Source organism: Hesperophylax consimilis, chromosome 25, assembly GCF_061612785.1.
Source record: "Hesperophylax consimilis isolate HC1 chromosome 25, BYU_Hcon_1.0, whole genome shotgun sequence".
Classification (NCBI taxonomy): domain Eukaryota; kingdom Metazoa; phylum Arthropoda; class Insecta; order Trichoptera; family Limnephilidae; genus Hesperophylax; species Hesperophylax consimilis.
The window spans coordinates 22,679,714-22,705,742 of record NC_142860.1 but is presented as its reverse complement, the minus strand read 5'-3'; the positions used below and the strand labels follow the sequence as shown (position 1 = coordinate 22,705,742).

The following is a 26,029-nucleotide window of genomic DNA, read 5'->3' as shown; positions in this document are numbered from 1 at the left end:
ATTTCTCTATATTAGTGCCGATTTACACACCATTAAATAGTGATATAAAGTTATTAAAAGCGATTTCCCCCATCACTACCTTCAGCCTCACAATCTATCCCACTTATTGGGGATGCCATAGTCTGTCTCAAATAACTGAGTAAACAAAACTGCGTCATACAAAATTATTATTAATTCCTATAGGTATCAGGCGAAACGTTTGTCTGCTAAGTTATTTTTATATTTGAAGATGACAATTCTTACCGACACTTTGATAATTATCGCTTTATCTAAATTAAAATAACCATATATTTTTTTTAATTGTTTAAAGAAATCTTACATTTCCAATCGAATAATCTGCCTAATATTTATTGTGTCCTACTACCATCACTACAAGCGAGAAATATTGCATGTGAAATGATGGAGAACTTAGCTAGAAGATGATTTAACCCGCGACGGACTGTCAATTTAATTATTGATCTAACTATTCTGTTGTTAACCCCTCAAGTCTAGAGCATATTCTGTCAGAAGGTCCGAAAACTTCCGCTTTGCAATAAAATCCAAATAAATGGAATATTTCTGAATGTATCTAAAAACCAAATAAAAATAAATATATAATATTTGAAATATGAATTTTTTTAATGTAAACATAGAAAGGTAAAAATGGTTCACCTTACGTTTTATCTAACTAAAATTACTGATTAAAAAAAAAAGGAAAAAAGTGGGTGTGTCAAGCCTACGCAAGACAGAAGTGAAACTTCTAGTTTCAGCTGATGCTTGGCGTGGCGCAGTTCGCTGGTGTCTGAGAGAGAGGAAAGAAGAGAAGAGAGAGAACGTTCGTGAGCGGCTCCCCCACCTCAACAAGGTTTCACTTCAAAAATGCCACAGCCGAGAATCGAACCTCGCTTAACTGATTGAAAGCCAACCACGCTGAGCACCAACTGTAAGCAAAGCCGCATAAATTGATTATATTATGTAGGTTCTGAAAATATGAGAGCTTGTTATGTTTTATAATGTTACCTACATCACACCCAAAATATAATATATTTTTAAAAATAATGTACAATGTACAGAAATAGAATCCCACACAAGATCGCGTAGTGCGCTCTAGCGAACGGATATTTTATCAGAGGGAGATAGTTTTAATTTTTTTTTCTGTAAATTATTACATATTATCAAAATAAATAAATTAATTAAATAAATGTAATACAATTATCATAATATACGGATTAGATAATAATTTTAATCCAACACAATAACGCAAAGCGCGCTCTAGCGGAGTAATGTTTTATCACAGTGAGATAAGTGTTTTTATTATTTTGCAATATTATTTTCTTTTAAAAAATGTTCTGACCTACTAAAAAATAAGATATTGAATGAAAAAGGCGTTAAAAACAAAAAAATAATGTGCGATGGCCGAGAATCGAACTCGGATCAACTGCTTGGAAGGCAACTATGCTGACCATTACACCACCAACGCCAGTTGTCGGGATGAGCTAAGAAGCATTTATATGTTACTTCAAAACTTTGACTAGATCAAATGAACTTTAATCGGTGGTGGGGGTACCCGCATTTTCGTTTCGGTCATGAGTCGGTTTTACTCCGGTCCTCGAAATTGCATGACGCGCGTAAAGAAGTTTCACTTCAAAAATATATGCACATTTTATTAGTCAAATGTATTATGTACGATGTTGTCACTTCACCCTATTTTGCGTTATATAAAAAATTAAAACAATAAAAAAAATTATCACAGTTTTGAGGAAATTTTACGTATCGCTAAAAAATTTACTTTGGTTTAATTTTAAATTTTCTGTGGTTGTCTTCTAGATTAAAATATAAAGCGTGGTATTTTTTCTTTCTACCATCGTTTAGATCATATTTCTCACCATGACAGTAAGTTAGATAAAACGATTTCTGTGAGACCTATATGAGCTGTTTTCAAAAGAGAATAAATTAGCACGAGGAGTTAAGAAAAGTACCTACTTACCTAATCAAAAATAAACAGGCAGTTTACTGTTTTAAAAGGTTCCCTTTCTTTATGTGATTTATTTGCGATATACTTGAAGGGGTCAATTAGGGTTAAACCATAAATCAATGACACTTTAGCACCACTTCTTCCTAAGACTACGTTATCCATTCAATTTATAGCTATACTATAAAAAAACAACGTTGTAAATTTTCCCTTACAGAACGTTAACATGAAAGCAACTCAAAAAGTTAACATTATATCAAAGTAACCAGTTTTATGTATATAAGGAATAATGTTTTGTAGAATTATCTGTAAGTTTTGGCATGATCAAGTATGCTAAATGCAATCATTGGAATAATACAAGAGAATTAATGTCAAAGCGCCCTACATAAAGTACAATCTAGTACCCTATTCATACAGGGGTAAAAAATTTCTCAGCGACATTTTCTACATAACGATATATGCTGTTGCAATTATCGCGATCATTTGCGACACTTTTAAGGCTATAATTTTCTAGAAAGAGACGCCTATAGCTTTTTTACTGTATAAACCAACACCGATCAAGGCATGTATCCGTCTCGTACATTTAACGTTAAAGCTTTCTACCTAATAATCTCAAAGATAAAACAAACTACACTTTAACTCGATAGCCAGCTTTTTAATATGCGTACAAATTTACGGGCGCACTAAACCAATAGATTTATATGTTGAACAAAATTACACAAGTTCAACGTTGTTTTGTGATGCAAAGGAACGTCAGAAGTCAGAAGGAGAGTGGATGCCATACAATAGCAATTATAACTTGTATTAACTACCGGCTGCGCCAATGTTATTTAGTATGTGAGGTAGGTTACTAGGTGACAGAACAATTATTTAATTATAACACTCTGTTCTTCTTTAAGAGTGCGTGGGAAGCAACTAACTTACTAACTATCACGCCGTTTTCCCGCAGAGGTAGGCTGAGAGCACACTCCTTGCCTCATTCACATTCATACATCGTCTCATACATACTCTTCTATTATTCTGGCTCTTGACATGGCCCGAATCAAGTATCTAATTCATTTGATCGTGCCATGTCATTTGCATCATATATTCTCCTTACACTCCTTTCTTCGCTTATTCGCTCTACATACCCAAACCATGTAAGCGTCCCTTTCTTAATCCTATTCATTACGCTTGATTATGTAAATACAAATGTTAGAGGAAGTCTGCTAATATTAAAAAAACGATAGTTAGAAGAGAAGATTGTGAAAATATTTTATAAAACACAACTCGTTTAAAATAGAGCAAAAATACATTGTGATTTTTTATACCTATAACATGTTAAATAACATCAAATTATGTTTTAAAAAAATTGAAGCATGTTTATGATTTTTTTTCCAACCGAAGGAATTTTATATTATTTAAAAATAACATTTATTTATAGATTTGATTTATACATTAGGAAATTAAAAGCTTTATGTTTTCAAGTAAAATATATATATCGGTAGAAATTCGGAATACGTGGCTTAAATGATCGCTCTTTTCGCGTAACAGTCCCGCTCATCTGGAATAAACTTCCCCCAGCTCTTACTAATCTCCAAAATTAGGCTTAATTTCAACGGGCTTTAAAACCAAAATTATTTCAAAAATCTTAGTATTCATAAATCTTAGTTTCTTTTTAATATTTTAAAATAAGCCACATTCTTAAACTTCCGGTAATTGTTTGGTTTCGGTTGCCTCCTTATTGTACCTTTTTTAAAATGTCTGCTCAGAAGATTCTCATTTCTGAGCACAAACTGCCTCCTGTTTTATATTATGTTTTAGTTTAAATCTTTTTGTTTTGTCCTGTCCTGCTGTTATTTTTATTATAAGTTTTGTCATTCCTTTGTATAAACAGTGTATTTAGTGTTATAATATTAGATTTGTATTGGGAAAGGCACACTGTAGGAATAGTTTTAAGAACATGACCACTAATACTAAAATTTACTAATACGGACGTATTTGTCTAACTTGCATGATGGTCTGGTATAAAAAAGGATGAGTGATATCGCGCTACTCTATATGCAAGATAATGTATTGTCGTCTCATTCTACAACTACTTTGGACAATTTAGGTTCTTCAAAACTTCACAGTTTGTTTCAATTTTGAAAATAATTACCTACCTGAGAACAAGCAGCTTTCGAATTAAGCATCAAACAAATCGATTCTGACAAAGAAAAACTGATACAACAAAGCCTTGTTCACGATTCTTCTATAATTATTATTTATTTAGTTGAATAAAAGATGACCCAAACGACAAACACATATGTGGTGTGTAGGTATTGGCGCATAAATACATCTACACTTCCGAGAGTCGTCGCCAAACGTAAACGAGGAATATCCCTTTGTCTTGCATACGTATTTATAGTAAAAGATTATAAACGTTTTACTATCGAAAGGGTTAATGGTGTATTTTTGTATAATTTAAAAAAATTAACTTTCTTTAATTTTCTATTCTGCCTACTATTTTAATACATGCTGTTTACAAGCAATGCATCTATGTGAGTTTTGTGTTCGATAAAACTCTGGTTGCTTATAAACAAATGATATTTTTGATATTATAAACATTGATATTTGATGGTTGATATTATAAACAAATTGATGATTGATATTATAAACAAATATTTTTTTATTGTTGCGATACAAGCGTCATCCACGATATCGTGGCTCTCCATTTAATGACAACATTGATATATTGTCCACCGTTTAAAATTAAGTAAATCTTTTGTTTAGTGGTCTGCTGAAACAACGACCAAGTCCGCTCACCTTAATCCACCAGTGTTTATAGCGCCACGCTCTTTCTTGTGCATTGGTTTACTACATTATGCATAAATAATTTCACTATATTTTACTTACTTAAACTCTTTAGTAAGTAAAATAGGTACCTACGAGTACCTACGAAAGATGTTTTTTTGGTCTGCGCATGTGCGGCGTCAAATTTGTTACAAATTGTCCGCACACATATTTTCGTCTTGGGGAAAAAGGAATGTATCACCATATTTTTATATTAAAACTTTAATTTTTTAAGGAAAAAAATGTATTATTTTGTGGTACATTAATGATGTTATTTATCTAAGGGTACACACAAAGCAAACAATAGAGGGAATTTTTTTAACAGTGTTATTCTTCTCAGCGAAACATAATGAAACATCTGTTTTCGTTATTTTTTTATTTGCAATAAATATTAACAGAAATACAAATGCAATAATAATTAAGAAATTAAAATATCTAACACCCCATACAAAAGATAACTTCCATATAAAATAGGACATCATTAATAATATTTAACGAAAATCACGGAATATCTATTTTTCTCGGTATCTTCATAAAAACCTTACCATGTGGTAATTGAGGTTTACCACACAGTAATTTATTAGGTAGGTACCTATCTACCGCAAATACTAATCAGTTAAGTGAGTACTGACAAAACATTACCTAATCACACAAATAATCACGTCATTTTCATTCTGAAGTTCATAAAATAATTTGCCTAATTCAGAGCTACATTTTGTCCCGTCTAATAACACACGTGCCGCAAGACAAAATTTAAAAAAATTTTTACTAATGTAAAAAAATCAATTCAAGCCTTTTGGATGGCATCCGATTTCCACGTGTTTTCGTAAAAGATTGGAGGAGCAAAATTTCGTACAAAACGTTGTTCTTCGTGTTCAAGAAATGCGAAGTATTTCAATAGAACAAGTTTGCAACAACTTAATTGTAGTGTTTTGGGCGAACCGCGCGATGCTTTTGAAATTCTCTGGATTTGTTTTTATATGCGTTCTACCTTTCTGTTAGCCTGGTAGCTTTTTGTTGAAATTTTAGGTGTTCGATAGCTCGGGCGTTACCCGAAGAAGCTTTTAAAGGGAAGCTCATTTGTAGAGTTTCACTTTCAATGTATTTTCGCAATGTCAATGTATTTTATTTATTTATTTGTTGTATTTTAAATAAGTACATATTTGTAGTATGTGCAGAGTAATGTATTATGTATCGTGTAAATGTTATTTATTGATTTTGGGTTTGAAGATGCTTAGTCGAATAAATCGAATTTACTGTATGGAGTGTTAAAAATATATGAAACGCAGTGAATAAATATGTTTTGTTTTGAGTTAGTGTTGCATTGATGGACGTTTAATGTGTGCATAATTTTGTCTGGATTGTCTTTTGGGCAATCTTAATTGAATTCATTCATGTAATGTTAGTGAGCCCTACTGTCGAATTTGGCAACCATCTCTGGTCCGGAGCCCCTAAATACCTGAAAAAAACCCTTGACTCTGTGCAAAAACGGGCGGTCCGTTTGATAGATTCCCCAATCTTAACAAACGGACTGCAATCTTTAGAGCACAGGCGTCAGGTAGGTATGCTGTCCTTGTTCTATCAGTATTACAATGGAAGATGCTCTGAGGAACTAGCGTCATTGATCCCTTCGGCACCGGTGCGTAGTCGGGATACACGCCAAACGCGCGCCCAACATTTGTACACGATTGACATTTGTCACATGAGAACGGGTCGCTTCAACGATTCGTTCTTAAGTTCAACAGCTCGGCTGTGGAACGAACTGCCGGCCTCTGTGTTTCCTCCCTCCTACAACATGAGACTTTTCAAGACCCGTGTTCACTCCTTCCTCTCCACAAAAAGACCCTCCAGACAGCATCCCCAAAGATGACATAGGCCTTGAGGGAAATTATTTTCTTCAGGGCCTCCTGTGTGGAGTTAATATAAAAAATAAAATAAAAAATCAGGCAACCCATAACAGACGTACTTATTTATAACATACTTTTTATTTTAAAATGTTATGATTTGATGTTAGTATTAGTGACAAACAAGCATTGGAACAAGCGGGTTTACTCACCTGTAATGATAGCCAACTTTATGTTCCCAGGACCAGACATACCGGGCTTCCTGCTGCAACCTTTCCGGAAGCCAAAACGCATCCGCACCGCATTCTCTCCCTCACAACTACTGAAGCTGGAGCATGCCTTCGAGAAGAATCACTATGTAGTCGGAGCCGAGAGGAAACAACTAGCACAATCTTTAAGCTTGACGGAAACGCAGGTAAATAACATTTTTTAATTTAATTAATGATAATAAATGCTAAAGATATTATCTTCCTTTTTCGTAACAAACAGAGGTATTGATATTATTTTCTGAAATAATTATACACGGTGTTTTTTAGTGCTTTGGTTTCAGTATGTATTTGGTGTCAACATATTTTCTATTTCTGATTTCCCTGTGTTTTGTGTCTAGCCTTTTATTTGAGATTTAAATGTTATAATATTATTTTGAATGAATTAGAATGGAATTTTGCTGTAGATTTTAGTACCAGGGTATAATTTATACAAAAATAATAGATACGATTTAAGATTTTCACGCTCAAAAATAATACAATGATTAATTTTTGGGTTATTGTGCCGTGCTGTGCTTCCTCGTGCTTTAGCCAATGTTTCAGACAACGTTACAGTGTTCATCACCCGGGCAGATGTGCAGAAGAGGGTGTTTGTGTATGTAGAAGTAAAAAAAGTATACTTACCTATCTGGACCATTTGAATTATTATATGTGATTAATTTTTGGGTTGTTATGTTGTATTGCGATTTCTCCTTTTTTATTTTTTTTTGGACACCGTTACTGTACCCACCAAATGGGTATATTTGTGGATTGTAGTGGAATGTGTGTTTACATATTGAAGTGTTCCTGTGTCACAAGCGTTAATTAGTGTGGTTATCGGAGTTCAGTTTTGGTGTAACCGTCACTTACCAGATTTCGTGAATTTTGAAGGGTCTGCGCTTTTTAAATCCAATAATTATCAACAAAATAATACTTATATGCAATTATCACAAAATGCTGTTATTTTCACGTATCTGTCCTAGTAGGCATAATAATGGAAATTAATCTCAAAATTGACCTAAAACATATTTTGACACGAATCCTATGTGTAGATACTGTGAAAAATTTGACAAATACCTACTCTTCGATGACAATAAATTATTATGATAAATCTGTTAAATTATTACATTTTCACAAACATTTCAACGTTATTTGGTTAGTAAAATGTCATAATAATCTTAATTGCCGAAGTGTAATATCCACTTCTATACATATCACAATTGAACAACCAATCATCATTTTCATCCCCATCAGAAAAACTACCATCAAAGTCACCACCTTGTAAGACAAATCAAATCGTTTTCTGTAGATACCAGGGGGACAGCTTAATTCAGGGGGTGTGGCCATGTCATCAGCCTGTTAACATCGCTCTACTAGTCTGCTAGACTAGTCCCCTCGGGAACCGAACTAACTGCGAGCATAGCGAGAGGGGAGGGACCACGTTACGAATAGGGGATGATTTCACAGTGGATTCTGTATTTTATTGGACTGGAATGATAGAAGCATTAGGTTGAATGAATAATCTGATTTATTAGAATCATTGTAGTGCAATTTGTTATTTGTTATTTATTATTTTATTTTATGAAATTCTGGCACAATTATCAATTTTTTTAGATCAAAATCTAAAGAATTTTATTATCCACATTTTACAATAAACACTTCACACAACTTCAAAGCATTTTATATTGGCCTGATACAGTATTTGTTTCTAGGCTTATTAAAATATTTAACAAAAAATTGTTTGGTGCTTAGCAAAGACCAAGACGCGTTCTACTCGCAGTATTTAATTAAAGCATCTATGGTATTTACAAGCTATCAATTTTTCAAACGAAAATTATATGATTTTATTTCTCATTTCTTCGTAGTGCATCGCCTTTATTTGATCTGGTATCTGCCGCACAGAATTCTTAGTTAATTTCTGAAAGCCAACGGTAGGATAGTGTTGCCATTTAATAGGATGTTTTAAAGCTGGAGTATGGGATATATTAAGTTTGATAGGCATTTCAAGCACCCGGAAGATAATCAGAGTCCTTCATTCTAGAACTAGATACATAATGAACCCACCTAGCTTACCGATTTGCCACAGTGGTTGCTTGGTTTTGAAATTGGAATATGCTTAGTTCCTACCGGGATGTCATTTATCCAGTTCCTAACTATCTCTAACCATCACCTTGCTGGAAAAGTATTTGAAATTTGGAACAATGGCCAGAACTTAGTGCAAATTCAAGTGCATTTGTTTTGAAAATATTAGAAGGATTAGGACTACCTCGGAAGCAACATGTTCGTGTTTTTTGGGTACATAATCACACTGAAAAGTAAAAAAGAAGAAAATTGACTATCTTGGAAGTACATAATATCGTTTAAGTACTTATTCGTTTTGTTATGACGATAATTATCTCAATGTATCGCGGCGGAAATCACTATATTGTGATTGTGTTGTGCGCTCCGGCGCAGATATAGAGTGGTAAGTGATTGGTTATCCTGTTTTATCTCTGTCCATACATAGTTATTCCTACACCCAATATCAGCACACACCATTTCATTTCGTTTAGTTTAAATTATTTACAGTCCACTTTCACGTTCATCAGTTGCTGTAATTCGTAAGTGGTTTCGGATGCAACAGTGATTGTCATTTGCTCTTCATATGACCTTCAAGATCTCCATTATTACTTTAAAAACTTTCATCAATAAATAAGACGTGTTGATACACATATCGTTAATAAATACATGCATTGAAATACAAAAAAAAAAAACAAAAAAAAAAAAGTTACATTCTCTCCAAATATTTAGGTGCAGAGTATATTTTAATCACGGATCTAGCTATAAATTCACTTGTCAGCCGCCTTCTAAAACTACTAAAGTCTAACTTACCGGTTAGTTAGCAAGAAAAACACAAAATTAAGTTACATTTTCACCCTTGTGATATTCCTATCTGGGGGTAAAATAGGTATAATCGATCAAATCTCCGCGAGTTCAAGAAATGGCTTAATTTTAGGGGTGCGTTTTTCCCAGCGGGGTAGTTTACGCCCCGCTCTAGTGGCCAAGTGGCTAAACCTCCAATCCTCCAACCCTCCGGGAGTGGTGAAACTGCCTTTTGGGAGGGGTTTTAGTAACAGATGTCGGTAACATTTACTATAAATTAAACGAATTGGGTCACTTTTTGACGAACAAATTATTACGTTAGTAATTTCGTTTGTTTGTGATGCTGTATGTGATGTGAAATATTAGTAAGTAATGAACTCAAATTTGCTATGAAATTTTCAAAATTGAAGTGATGATTTTGCGGTTAATTCACACAAGCGATAAAGTAAGTAGGTAGCAAATTATTTAATTTTTTATTTAATTAATAATTCTTTATTTGAAATGCGTATTGCATTGCTATAATTTTTTGCGGTGTTTATTTGAAATGTAAATTTCTGACGTTTCTCTAATTTTTCAACAAAAAATATTATTTTAAATTTATTTTTGAAAAGCAATAGTCCTGCGGTAAATACCACAAATCCTACAAATATAGAGTCCTGTGATTTTTCACAAATGCAGGTAAAAGATATTTTTAATGTGTTGAAAAAAAAATTCGGTATACTTGTTTGAGCCTTTGGGAACCTAGTGTGGGTAAACTTCGGTTTATGGGCGAAATTCCTAAAAAATAAAACTAGTTATTTTTTACTAACTTTGGGCCGGGGAATCCGAATCTGGAAGAATTAGGTTGCGGCAAGCAATATTAACTGAATTACACGACTTTAAAATTTCGACGCACAAACAATTTAACTGGCCATTTTGAACGCTTTCTGACAATAAAACTAGTTATCTTTATACATCTTTATACTAACTTTGGGCCGGGAAATCCGAATCCGAAAGAATTAGGTTGGGGCAAGCAATATAAACTGAAATACACGACTTAAAAATTTTCGATGCAGAACAAAATACAATACCCCATTTTCGACAAGTTGTTGACAATAAAATGCATAGAAAAATAACCAAAGATATATCACCAATATAAAATTAAGTGTTGCTAGTAAGCAATAATATCAATAACGTAAAATAACATGTTTATAATTTCAGTAATATTTCTTATTCAAACAGTTAGATTTAGGTTTATTATCACGAAAGGTGAGTTTTTATGTCGGGGGAGACGAAAAAATATGCATTTTATATTTTAATTTTGCAAACATTAATTCATTTACGTAAAGTATTCAGATACATTTTATTCACTTTTGTATCACAAACCATGTTACACAAACCTAGCGTAGCCGCTAAACTACTTGAAAACTGGGATGTTTTCTTGCCTTGACGCGAGTAGGCGCTACGAAGGGGGCACTTTCTTTTCTATCACAAACCAAAATAAATAAATATTTTTGAGAGTTGGTAACACTGTATGTAATATCTTTGGTTATTTTTCTATGGATTTTATTGTCAACGTGTCGAAAATGGGGTATTGTATTTTGTTCTGCATCGAATTTTTTTAAGTCGTGTATTTCAGTTTATATTGCTTGCCCCAACCTAATTCTTACGGATTCGGATTCCTCGGCCCAAAGTTAGTATAAAGATGTATAAAGATAACTAGTTTTATTGTCAGAAAGCGTTCAAAATGGCCAGTTAAATTGTTTGTGCGTCGAAATTTTAAAGTCGTGTAATTCAGTTAATATTGCTTGCCGCAACCTAATTCTTCCAGATTCGGATTCCCCGGCCCAAAGTTAGTATAAAAATAACTAGTTTTATTTTTTAAGAATTTCGCCCGTAAACCGAATTTTTTCCCCTAGTGTTTATACATATAAAAAAATTCGTTTAAAAATACATGGTGTCGGTAGGTAGTATAAAACAAAGTTCGGTGTGAACTTATAATTTTTCATTTACTATTCCAGTAGCAAAGAACGAAAGAAAATTCTTCCATGAACTATATAGTATCACTCGCTGAGCATATAAAGAAATTTTGAGAAATTAAATATGATACTAAAACATTAATGGACATATTGTCCGTAAATTAATAAATAAATTATTTTTTATGAATAAACGCAGTATATCAGATACTTCTCTACAAGTTTAAGTCACGAAACTGGGTACCTACGCATAGGAGCAATCCTACATATAAATGCGAATTGTTTGTCATTATTTCACGTCGCAACCGAGCGATCGGACAGATCGATGTGATTTTTTGCATAAGGATGGTTGAAGAACCGAAAAATGATAAAGGCTACTTTTAATCCCGAAAAACATTTCATGGGAATGATAGTTTATGTTGTTTATTATAGGCAAAAAATGTTCTTACGAAGCCGCCGGCGAAAGTTAATATATAATATAAATTCAATTTCTTAGTAAAATTGAATATTAGCCAAGAAATTTCGTAGGTCATCATTTTCTTATTTTGCAAAATTAACCAAAAGGATTTATATATCTTCTAGATGTAGCGTATCTGTTTAACTGCACAGAAGCTTGGTAAAAAAATGCTTTAATATCATATCTTTTAGATCATGACCAATAAAATGTAAGTCTACTCATACTTACTTAAAAAGTCAAATAAATATGTATATAAAATGAACTGCCTGGGGCAACTGAGGAAACTTGGGTCAATAATAATAGTCAATACTGTGAACCAACAGATTGATTGGCACTTACCTACTTTCAACCAAAAACTGAAAATAAATGCATACATTTTAGCTACTGTAATATATTATATCATGTATCTATACTACAGGGTTTTCCAATAAGAGGTGTTATTTTGATATTCGATCGTAAAAGATCAATGGTTTCGTTGCTTGTGTGGCACGTAGCGCCGTCTTGTTGAAAGTAAACGTTGTCTAGATCAATACCATCCAATTCCGGCCAGAAAAAAACATGAATCATCTCTCGATAGCGCAATCCATTCACCGTAACTGTTGCTCCAACCTCATTTTCAAAAAGTAAGGTCCAATGACTCCGCCGGACCAGAAACCGCACCAAACAGTCACACGTTGAGAATAGAGAGGCTCTTTTACAATAACTCTTGGGTTTTCCCAGCCCCAGATGTGACAATTTTGCTTGTTGACGAAGCCACCGAGGTGGAAATGGGCCTCATCACTCAAGATGATTTGCATTTTATTCAATCATGTGAATTGTCAAGTGAATTTGAAAACTCAAGTGAATTTTAATAATTTCAATGCGTTGTTGAAGCGTGTATTGTTTCATTTTTATTAATGGTGTAGTTTCTACTTGTCAAATGTCAAAAAATAACAGCTTCAAAAGTAACATCTACCGAAATAGCGGGCTATTAAAAATAACACCTCTTATTGGAAAATCCTGTATCATATATTTCAATCAATACGAATCTAACCTAGTCTACCTATAAGTTTTGCATGTACTTGTATGTCTAATTTTTTATATCCATCAAGAGTTTCTGTTAATTGTATATTTTCTGATGTCACTGTTTATAATTTATTACATATGGTATATTTAATACCGTTGATATTAAAATAAATCAATAAATATGCAGTTGTAACGTAACAATAGTAAGATTGAGAAAGGCATGCTTAGATAGTTTGGACATGTGAAGCAAATGAACATATTTGCGTCATATATTCTCCTTACACATTAACCTGTGTAAGGAGAAGTGTTAATGGTAGAAGAAGAAAGTCATGACACGAGCAAGTGAATTAAATACTTGAGTCGGGCCAGAATAATAGAAAAGTATGTATGAATGTGAATGAGGCAAGGAGTGAGTTGTTTGGTGGTCCATCCCTTCTGTGTACCTCAGCGGGGAAACAGATGCTTAGTTATTTAATTAGTTAAATATGCTTAAACTCCCGACTCAGTACCTAAGCCTTGGATTAAACTTAGATAAGCAAACTTACTTTTCTTGTAACTAGAGCTATGTGGTAATTGAATACCATAAAAACTGCTATAAAAAAGCTAGTAAAAATAACGTGCAGCAATAATTATTACTCTTTAGTGCCTCGGTAACAAATTAATTCACCGATAAGGCTTTTAGCGTAGAAGCCTAGTCGAAATGGCGAACATTCAGGAAAAGCTTACGTCATATTTACGGGGAAAATTAGAATATTACAGTGGTTTATGGGCACTTTATGCCGCTATATTCCTCATTCTACTGACCTTAGTTCCTATCCATTTCAATCTAATAGTTGGAAATGAGAACAATTTCTAATGCCTCGAATATAATGGTTTACTTTGGACGTAAGCCGCTGTTTAATTTTTAATGCAACGTTGAATTACGGGGCGACTTTTGAATCGGGGGGAAATTTTGATTACCGCAGTTATCTGCATAATTCTCTCTTTTATTTGGCGACGTTACAAGTTACAAAGTCTAACATGCCTGTGTTCAGGTGCGTGCATTCCATATAAGCACATAAGCACTGCCAGCACTACCTTACTCACATACAAATATAAATAATATTATAATTTCTAAAATTATAACAAAAAATCAATCAAAAATACGCGCGATATTTTAGCAACGATGCGATCCCCGCATCGATGCCCTAAAATAATGTGTCAAAAGTAGGAATTAAGTGCGCAAAATGACACACATGCTTTTATTAAAATTTTGAACGTATTCCTCACAAAAAACTGTACATGTGTGCACAATGCGCATTCAAGGAAAGACTCGTATGTGTTAGTGGCGAAAAAGGCCGCGCCTTTTGATACAAATCACAAATGTAGCATTCATTGGCCATCTGTTGGTAATGTTGGTATCTCCAATATGAGGTGTAACAACTTTAACAATGAAGTAAAAATCACTTTATGTTAGCTTTGTTTGATGCAATTGAGCGATAAAGTGTTTTATATGTCCTGTAATTGACATAAATGAAGAGGTTATGTTGATATTTTTGGTTGATCCAAACTTAATTCTGAAAAAGCATCTTAGCCATTCTTTGAAAAAAATTATCACCTGTGTGTTAAGTTTGTTAATCAATTAATTGGTTATTTTTTCTACTGCTCACAATGCCCACTCTGATAAATACCCTGTACTACTACCTATATTTATTCACCTACAAAATTCTTCGTATTGGTTCTCATAATAAATATTTTTGATATATTATATTTTGGTTGAGTTCTCTGCTATAATTTAAAGAGGAAGTAAGTAATCGTCGTTTCATAATTAATCATTATAACATCTCTCTGTTTTAATTAACAAAAATAAAAACATCTCAATATTGTGTATTATGTTCTTTCATTATTTAATGCATCTGATTATACTATAATTAATATCTATTTAATACATCTCAGTGATGATATTTTAATTGATGTTTAATATTGATTAACGAAGACACGTACAATTGTTACCATTAAATAATTCAACAATTTATTTGCAATGTTCTGTTAAATTAGTGACGTAATACAGCTGAGTATTATTTTTAAATACATCCTTTTTTCTGTATGAATAACGCACAAGAGTCCCAACTGCTCACAACCGTCGGGAGCCAGTGAGGCTAAGGCATCCCCAATTGGGGTATGTTGTGAGGCTGGAGGCAGTGGGGAGAGTAAGGAGATGTTGAAGAAGGAGGTGGAAAGTACCTGAAAAAAATATATCTAGACTCTAGAGAATTCATGTCTATCATAATATTAAAGAATTGCACAGCTACAAACAAGTTATTTTTTTATAATCGTAACAACTCTTTCCTAAGTATGATATTATGAGGCACTTACTTTTACGAAAAAAACCTAGTAAAACAAGACTAATGGGAGAGTAAACAAGTTCTAGTACGATCGTATAGATTGCAAGCTAATATTGCAGGCTAACATTATTATGCTAACATTATGTACCTATATGCTAGCATTACAAGCAAATTATACAGAATAACCCATTTAGAATAATAATTTCACTCGTAATCTACTTGCGCCAAAGTGTTATTTATAAGTAGTTTAGAACAACGGTTCTACATAAAGGAGTTTATAAATTGGTGTAAAACATAATAAAATGATTTGTGTAACGTTGATTTTGTATAGGCAGCGGTTAGTTAACCAAAATAAGGCATTTTTATATTTAAGGAGGAGGTCCCGAGGAAAATAATTTCCTTCAGGGCTTGTCATTTTTGGTGATGCTATGTGAATGGTATTCTTAAGGAAATGATAGAGAAAAAGTTCTGGTAAGTATAAAGGTATGATGGGTGGGGATATATATGGAATATCTGGAGGTCAGCGTGTCCAGGACTAACATATATAGGGATCTATTCCTTTTATTGTGGTGCAGGATAAACCTCACCCCATGAACCATTGCACCCTTTTCTAAGTTAACAATTTAGCGAACAACTCGGAAATCATGAATTATAAATACTGTTTTGAATAATCTATTATGGGTTGCATATTTATTAAAATATCGATGTAAATTTCTTGCATTATCGGTAAAATAATTCAAAACATTTCGATACACCAATTAACATTCGAAATTTTCAATTTGTTGGTTCCAGACTGAATATGGAAGGTTCCAAAAATTTCAAAGTCCTTCTACCACAAACAAAATTGTGAAGTATCATTTTACTAATCGTAATTTTCCAAGCATATGCCTGCTTTATCCAACATGCCTTTTAATCTCAATTTTCATATGAAAGTAGAATAGCCACTTGCGTTCGTTAAGTATCTCGTATATACCATAATAGGGTTACATTTGCAATAAATATACACTTAACGTAATTGCTTATCTACATAAGTTTACATTATATCTATCCACGTATTAGTCATTATGTGTATTATAGTGTGCGTAGATGGGAATAGCTTTAAGCTCGTAGTACAAGTAAACTCCCAAGTAAACCTTTGGCGCTTTGGAAGGGTTCCAGAAAATTCTTTATTTGTCTGTCCAGGATTATAATGATGAAAATTGTTATGCAGAAGCGGCCAACCTAAACAAAATAAACTAGAAAAAAAAACTTAATGTAAAACTACCAAATGTAATCGTGTTTCTTCTTCTAAACTTGTTGGGAACTATTGGTAACTGTGGGAAAATAAAATCAGGCGTAGAGACAGAATAGTTGAGTTAAGTTTTTTTTAGCGTTGAGTGAATACCTCACGTAAATGAAACGCCTATTTTTATTGGTATATATATTTGTATTTTTTTTATTTTTTTCATTGGTATATTGTTATTTTATTTGTATAAACATTGTAATTATTATAATAAAACAAATAATATTATATAAACATTGTAATTAAATAAATGTGGTTAGCTGGAAGAAATGGGGTCTACCCATAAGCTACACCTTTTGTAATTTTTATTTTACAATAAATTTTTTTTGATTTGATTTGATTTGATATATTATAGTAGTATAAAAGGCCATGTATTATTTTGATCTAGGCACTCGGCGAACAATAAACAAAGCAGTCAATCTTGGAGTATCATTGCATGAATAATCCTAGAACCTTAATATGATAGTGGCAGGGCTTACAAGCATATTATAAAAGTAACTATTATAGTTAAACTTTATTTTTTTGTCGCGTTCGCTTATTTTTGACAATCTAAATAGAATTTCGTTTAAAATGATCAAAATCTGTAAAATCGAAGGTATTGTGCAAATTTGAGGGTTTTTGCAAGCAAGTGTTAGTTTTATAGTTATTGATTTTTGGATACGTGTATTTTCAACAGTTTTGTGTAGGTACTTACCTATTACCTTTAACCTACGCCCTATGATTGATTTAGATGCATGTAAACACCATTTATGATTCGAGTTGCGAACCTCTGCCACTTAAACAAGATGGCTGCCGCCTATGCAAACAGCGCTGTCATTACGCGTTATTAAAAATAATTACAGAAAAATTACAATAAATTTATTAATAAATGTGCTTTAATGGCGGCAGTCCATGGAGACCCGTTTACCTGTGTAATTACCGTGTATTTATGACTGTAAATGGTTGCTTTACTCTTACTTGCCTTGTGCAGTAGATTATGCAGGGCATTGATTATTTTCTTTATTGAATTTTCATCAAGACGTAAACTTCAGTTTATAAGAGTCACGTAAGTTTTTACACGCGAAATTTAATTGGAAATTAGCTGCGAAAGATTTGCTTGAATTCCTTACCTAAGTACCCACCTACCAGACAACTCTGTTATTACATAGGTACCTACCTACCTATTTACTAATTCTTTAATAATTAACCTGTTTAATAATTCTTTAATGATAAATCTATTTAATAATCCTTTAACATGTTTATTAAATAGGTTGGTAGGTAGGTAGGTACCTACCTACCCACACGAATAATGTATATTTTTTTTTTATTTAATCGAAATATTTTTTTTTTTGCAACATAACGGTCTTTCACATTACTGATATTTTACCGAACTGTAGAAACAGCAAAAAATAATAATTTAAATATGTAAGTAAGTAAGTAAGTAAGTAAGTAAGTAAGTAAGTAAGTAATAAAGTAATTAAGTAGGAAAGTAAGTAAGTAAGTAAAGTAAGTTAAGTAAGAATGTAAGTAAAGTAAGAAGAAAAAAAGAGTGATGAGTTTATTGTAACGAAATTTGCACACCTTTTGGTGTCAAGATGTGTTTATCAACAAAATATGTTCACCTCACAACGTCATTTAAATCATTAGCTGTTAATCTTAGTTAAACATTCGGGTACAAATGGATTACCCATCAGAATGAAAATGTTTTAGGTCCTTTCTCCAACCATACTTCTGATTGATATGTTATCATTAATCTGAGTTTACATTTAAAATAATAAAATAAAACTTATTATTTAATAGATGTTGAAATATGCAATCTATTTGGCTCGTTATTGTTTTCAGCATTTGTAATAATTATTTTAAATATTAGTTGGTTCGCCCTATTTAGAATATGTCTGCTATATTTTATCTCCATTCTATGATGTTCACATTAATCATATTGAATCCGTACAGAATTGCTTCTTAGGGGGAATCGCTTGGAGGTTAGGGCTAGAATGAGGCGATTCAACTTGAAGTTAAATGAAACTTTTCTTCTTTGTAAAAACGTAGGAAAAACTTTGATCTCATTTGCATTTTTTACATTATAAGCAATATGATTGACTCCCCTACTATGTTGTAGTTCATCTCTTTCAATTTCCTTCCCCGCAGACTCAGAAATAATGAATTTCTATTCCTCAATCAACACTCCACATATTATGGATAGGTTCCATTCACCAATGTCCAGAAATGCCAGACTTGTCAACGTCAGGGCCTTGAATGTGTTCAATTCCTCGGCTGGCTTAGTCCTGTATCGCGACACAAGCAACTATTTCCGCTTGCTCTGATGGTAGTAGGAAATTTTCAAATATTGTCCGATTATTCGTAACTTGGGAGTGTTTGTCTTTCTTTAAAAAATTAGTACATTGATTAATAAATTGATATCCATGTATATAAAATCATAAAATAGTAACACATATAATTTTCGATACTAATAAAACCTTTTTTGCTATGAATACAATTCATCTAACAAATTTCAAAGTTGCTCTTATTAAAATGACAGAACAAAAACTCTACTCTTAACCCCAGACTACATTAATTCAACGTTTAATGCTGCCGACACTATAAAGCGCATTACTTGTGCGAATTATTGTTTAATTGAATCTAGGTACCTAAGTATGTAACTACTATTTCAATTATTAATGAATTATGCCGCAGAATAATGCTAAAAACTAAAGCCTGCTAATTATCAAAGGCTTTAAAATTTAATTAGATTCTACATAAAGCATTCAGTTGCAAATAATGCCTTATAAGAAAGCTTAGTATTATTCGCCAATAAATTACAACAGACGGGCATAATTAATTTACGGAAAATTAAGAAACTGTAAAGATTTCATTAGATACATATGATTATAGTTACATGACGTGGATTAATATTTGTGTTGATAATTTTATTTATTTCATGTCCGGAACGCATGTTAAAAATTAAATAGTTGTCTCAATTTTTAAACGTGCGTTGTTATCATTTCGCAAACCGGATTTGTTTGTTGATTAATAACTTCACATTGTTGATAATATAACGATGTTATTAGCTTCGTTCAGACATTCCACACAACGCACGAGAGATTTTCCCAAATAGCAAATAAGTTGGAGTATGTTGGATGCTTAAGGGTATGTGGAAGGGAATAAGATGAGGTGAAGGGGAGTGGAGAAGTACCTGGCTACTCAGATCTGATAACCAAACATGGCTAAAGCCGTTTCTGAATTGTGTTCATTCGTCAGAGTGAGAATCTATCCACTTTGAAATGTGCCATAAATACTACGTACCTACTACATATTAGATAATTGTAATCACAATTTATTTTGCTATATTTAGTGCTTAATTATCTATTTGCTCATTGGGAAAGGTTCACGTACGTTGTGTAGTGTCCGAACGAATCTATTGAAAACACATCAACAACGTTTTTCGATCTAAAATAAAAAACCAATATTTTGCAACTTGAAAATTTGTCTAGCCACATGTCTCTATAGAAGTACCTAACTGCCTACCTGAATACTTTCTTACTAATATTACAATTCAGAAATTAGGTATGTAAGATGGAGGCATATTACCTACCTATTAAATTAAGGCTATTGATTTTACCTTTACGAGAAGATCGAATTCATTAAGTTTTGTTATTGTTTGTTCCAACGCAGCAGGAAATTGTTCATTACTCTAGCTTTATTACCTCGGATTTTATTTGATGTCATAGAAAGTGATTGGCTAATGATTTTAATTTGATTATACTGGTAAGTTTAGTTGGATTAATGTACAAAGTACGTATATTCTCAGATATGCCATTGTTAGATGTTAATACTAATAGTTCTATGAACAGTATACCTAATGTTGATTATTCCGATTTGACAGCTCTTAAGCCCTATGCGAACTCCGGCGGTGTAAAAGGGTACCTGCTATCCAACGTAGCTATCAACGTGACAGGATTTAATTTTTTTATGTGAATATCATGCAAGGGTCCCAACTGCTCCCAATTGTCTGGAGCCAGTGAGATTATGGCATCCCAAATTGGTGTAAGTTGTGAGATTAAAGGTAGTGGGAAAATAAATGGTAAAAAGTAAGGTAGGGAAGTACTTGACTGTTTAGACTAACCAAACAAAGCTAAAGCCATTTCAAGCTAGGTTTCAATTCTGAATTGTGGTCTCACCCCAGGACGATACTGAGAGTATTAAATTATTCAATTGTAAAATAACACAATTCAACTAAATATAATTTACTTATGCACATCGGGATTTAAGCACTCGACCAACGGATTTCAAGTCGGGTGCCTTACCCCTTGACCAATGAGACCGTCAAATAGACCAGGATTGACCACCGCACACGCAACACAAAAAAAATCTACCGACAGACGAAATGCAAAGCGCTCGAGTAAAAAACTTGGTTTCTCAACTTGGTTTTCCACTAAAAACTTATGTAAACTTATGCATCAATCAAAACCACCTACTTATTCCAATAACAAACTTATATTAATTCATAATTTTAACTTATGCGCCAATATAATTATCTCTGTAATAATGGATTATTGAATAAGTGATATTATGATAATTTATTTCTGTTCTAATAGCTAAAGGCCATAAAGGGGGTGTTGCAATAATGATAATTGTAGATTGAAATCGTAATATTGAAATTAATCGGATTTAGAAGTAGTGTTGCCAGTTGTTACGTAGACGATTATGAAACAGATTGAATATTTACGTACTCCAACCAATCAATCATCGACAAAGTAACGAGCTAAATACACAATCAATTATTTGGGTACCTGTTTGCTATTTGATCGATTCAAGATTATAGTGGGGCTAGTAATTTTTTTTTTAAAGTTTCTCACAAAATAGTATAATAATGTTAATAGTTTGAAAAATTCGTGCGTATACGAAAATAACTTGTTGATATAAAATATTGCTAACTTTTTAAAATTATTGTTAGTATTCCTGTCAAAAACGGGACTGCAGGCCTTTTCAAACTCTCAGTGAAACACGAATGTGTTATGAGGATATCGCGATACTGGTTCATAACAATTCTAATATTGTCGCATTTCGTCATTACATTTATTAGGAAAAACGCATCTGCATCAACACGTGTTCCGATATATTCTGAATGTATTAAAATTTTTTTTAGTAAATGGTTTGCGTTCACTTTTTTAACAGGATTTAATAAATCAGCCGTACACAATATTCTCCGTGTAAGAGCGGGTAGGTAATTATAGACACAACAAAAAATAACCTTTTGAAACTATGATTTTTGTACGTTACATAATAAGAAACTTGAATGAAAATTATCATAGCTTAAAACTATATTCATATAAATCTGAATATATAAATTTTATTGTACATGTACTTATAATTAATAAATCGTCACTTGAAAACGATTAAGCCGTAAGACCCACAAACGCCCTGTCATTGTTCGGCGGGTTCTGGCAGCGCTTAATCCGCAACCTCACGCTTTGGCCAGCCGAATGCGAACTTTGTTATTATTATTTCGAAAGAATTCACGTTTTTCGGAAATGTTGCAAAATATTTAATATTGGGTTTTTTCATACCGAACCGAGGACTGACCTTACTGTTAGCCGGAAAAACCGAGGAACGTATGACGTCACCCGTACCCCGTCAAATTTCAATCGTTTTGACGTGCTTTGAAAATTATTTTTACTGTAAAATCGACATTTGTGAAAAAATTAAATTAACTGGTATCTAATTTAAAATGTGAACATCCATAATTTAAAAAAAATACTCTTATTATCGAAATCGTTTAATTATAGTTCGGTTTTGAATAATTGACACTTTTAAAAAGTCAAAATTAAAATATAACTGTAATTTTGGTTCAATTTATGTACGTATGTAATGTCTTCACAGCACGATTGGAGAACATTTCATAGCATAGTCTGGAGCCAGCGGGACTATGGCATCCCCCATTATTGGGGTGTGGTGTTAAGGTTAATGTCTTGGGGGAGGAGAATGAGATAAGGAATATGAAGTTGGGGATGTACATGTTTCCCATATATAAAGTTGGAAAAATTGAATTCTAATTATTCGTACCATTAACATTAGTGATAATTTTTAACTCGTTCCCTTATATTCACCAACAATCCAACTTCTTCTGTAGGTTGACTTGTAGGTTTGTGTTTATTCAATTAACATCAAAAGTCAGGATAATTACATTGCACATAACATCATATTGCAAAATCTAGGCATGCTTAACCATGGCGATACTAAACTTAACAGATTAATAATTATATCTGCATATCACGTCATTGCAAGTATTTTAAACAATATTACATTTTATAATTTCATAGACTAAAATTATTTGGCATTATTTATCAGGCACTCTTCCACAGATATCGTAATTTATTTGAAGAGCGCCAAATTATATCTAATTTGTTGTTAAAACAAATACTGTTTTAGAAAATATATAAAATTATCTTTCCGCTGCATGCATTCAAAATAAACATTACATTTCTAAATAATAAAATTCAAACATTGAACGTGAAAAATGCTTTCAAAAACTCTAACCACATTTTTACTTCAAGCATTAAAAATAAAAATTGAAATTAAAAACATATTTGTTTTTTTTAGCATTTTATAAGAAAACTGTAGCTTCACTTTTATCTCGTTGATACAATAAAAAAATATTTTAAAAGTAAAACCGATTGTTATGATAGCGGCGTGAAATATAAATAACTCCTTTTGGCTATTGTTAGGATGTTATTAATGGATTACAGTATAAATATTTGATGTAAACTAGAAAGAATTAATACTTTTTTTAACCTCAAAAAATGTATGTATTAAATAATACTTTTATAAAATATAGAAGTCCGGTCATATACTACCCTAAAACGCTAATTTGCGAACGAGTAGCTTTAGTTAGTGGGTTAAAAGTGATCAGATTCAATAAATTTAACGTACCTACATATATTTTCGTAGTTACCAACGTATCATTGAAGTACTATTATATTTTCTACCTACCCTAATTGGTAATAATGTTTCAGTTAGTACGAGTAGGTAAGTTTATAACAAAAAAATCTATAACGGTCAGTTGTGATGGGTTACAGATCCGATGCACATTGACATACAATGGCGTAATATTGCATGAAATCCCAAAGATAAAATCATAATTCTATGCAATTAATTCCATGGGGTAATCGGTTACAGAGGAAACCAGGGGCGATGCGTGAAATAAAATTAATCCTTTGGTTAAATAAATTTGGTGTATTATGAAACAAAAAAATTATATCATCTACAAACAGGTACCTAAATTTGAAAAAAAAATAAAACATCTAGTTGTTCTTGGTATGTAGAACTATTTTCAAAATTGGAACATTTTATTGGAAAAGTATCGTATCAGACAAGTGATAAAAGAGGTACCAAAATAAATTGTTCTCTATTACAAAGAATGTCCATTTCTTTTCTTCAAATGCTTGACATATGCCTATATTATTTAATAGGGTGAAGATACATTACAGGGACAACGCGCGTGTTTTCACTCTACTACATGGGTTCAGTGGATATAAGAAATATTAGAACGGTTATCCTTTTCTGAAGCGGTACATATTTTGTTCGATTAATATGAATATAACGTGTCTTGTACTTTTGTAATGTAATTGGACAGATAGCGTAATTTTTCCAGTAAGCTAACATTCGATAGGTTTGATATGTAAATTTCATATTTTGAAAAAAAAAATGATCTCGAGACGAAAAAACATTTTTAAATTACTTTCCGCCTTCAAAAAATCCTACAATTATAATATCCCGTGATTTTTCACGGGTCTGCGCATGTTGTTTACTGAACTTGCCGAAAAAAAACTGAATTAAAAGTGATCTCCGGTTCCGCCACTGATCTTTAATCCCCTAATTCGTGACGAATGGTTTTATTAGCCGTATAATCTACCCTTCGCCCAATCACCCCACTTCCCCTGCGTAATACATCACCCATTATACTCCCCCCTCCCCAATCCACCCCATTGTTAACAGTAGTAGGAAGATACTAGGTACCTAACTAGCTGGTAGCTACCCGCAGTGGAGGATTGAGTGCAGTACCTACCCTCCCAATTTATTATTGGCCACCATCCCCTGTAGCCCTAACAGCAAAAGGGTGGTTTTGTGCGAACTTTGAAAGAGCATCATTCTAAGCAGAGGGTTGGTTTATTATGCTTTTTGAAATACGACAATTTATTGACTGTGAAAATGGCATTTTGTACATTTTTCTAATAAAATTATTCGAAAAACTTTCTACGGGTTTTCGCAAAATACAAATTTGCACAGCATCTTCTAAACGAGATGTTCCTTATTGATATATTTTTAAATTTTCCATTAAGTATAAGGGAGCTTTGCAATAACAATTTTGCTGCTCACAATGACAAGTTTTTTTCGGTATCCTAAGCTTTAAATGTTGCTAAATCATTTCTATCATGAGTTTTGACATAAAATAAATAAAAAATATTAGAAAATGATTTATTTTTGATTTTTTAAGAGATTTTTTAAATTTTCATCCAAGTATCCGCAATTATTTAAGACATCTGCCTGTTTTGACTACTTATCGTCATTAAAAACACAACCAACACACACTTATAAATACAACTACAACCTTAAATCTATTTTCTGTTTGTTTCTGATAAAATAATAAAAATAGAGAGAAAAAATTACAGTTTTTAGGCATCTAAACGAGTTTTTTCGCACATTTTTCCGAGATTTAATTTATGAAGAAAAAAAATTTAACATGTGTGGCATTATATCGGTTACTTTTAATAGGAGACAAATAAATTAAATACCTACTTCATAGCATTAATAAATATTAAATGGTAACTACTGAATGGTTAATTAATTCCTCCTAAGTGTCCAGAAAAGATCTATAAACGCAGCAAACACCCTCCACCCCTCTCGCTCTGTCGCCCTAAATTGAGATAGTATCCCATATTCGTGCGAGGGGGAAGGCTGTATTTTCACAGCAAAGTGCCCAGGGAGAGTTTCCACTTTGAATGTTTTCCTTTGTAAATGGTTGTTTGCTTTGCTAAAAGCGAAGGAATGGTAAAACGCTGGTTTGAGACCCAAAATATTAAAAAAAAATATATATATATTTCAAATTATTTACATATTAATTAATGTGAACGATTGGATAGAGAAATATCTAAATAATTAATATTCAGAAATCATTTTTTTATTACATCGAAGAAAATATGCACGAAGATAAGGTAGAATAGGTTTACACCCATAATTTTAGAGACTAGCGCAGACTCGTGAAAAATCACGGGGTCGTCTAAATGTCTTCAACAGTTAAAATTTTGGAAAGGAAG

General features: G+C 32.5%; 1 protein-coding gene across 1 annotated transcript in view; it reads left to right on the top strand.

Moving 5' to 3' along the window:
- The window catches only part of LOC149411689 (homeotic protein empty spiracles-like), a 77,699-nt gene that overhangs the window by 36,194 nt on the left and 15,476 nt on the right, over nucleotides 1-26,029 (top strand). Inside the window, exon 2 of the mRNA XM_089647020.1 lies at nucleotides 6,849-7,021. Coding sequence (XP_089503146.1) covers nucleotides 6,849-7,021 — 173 coding nt within the window. The remainder of the gene's footprint in view (nucleotides 1-6,848; nucleotides 7,022-26,029) is intronic.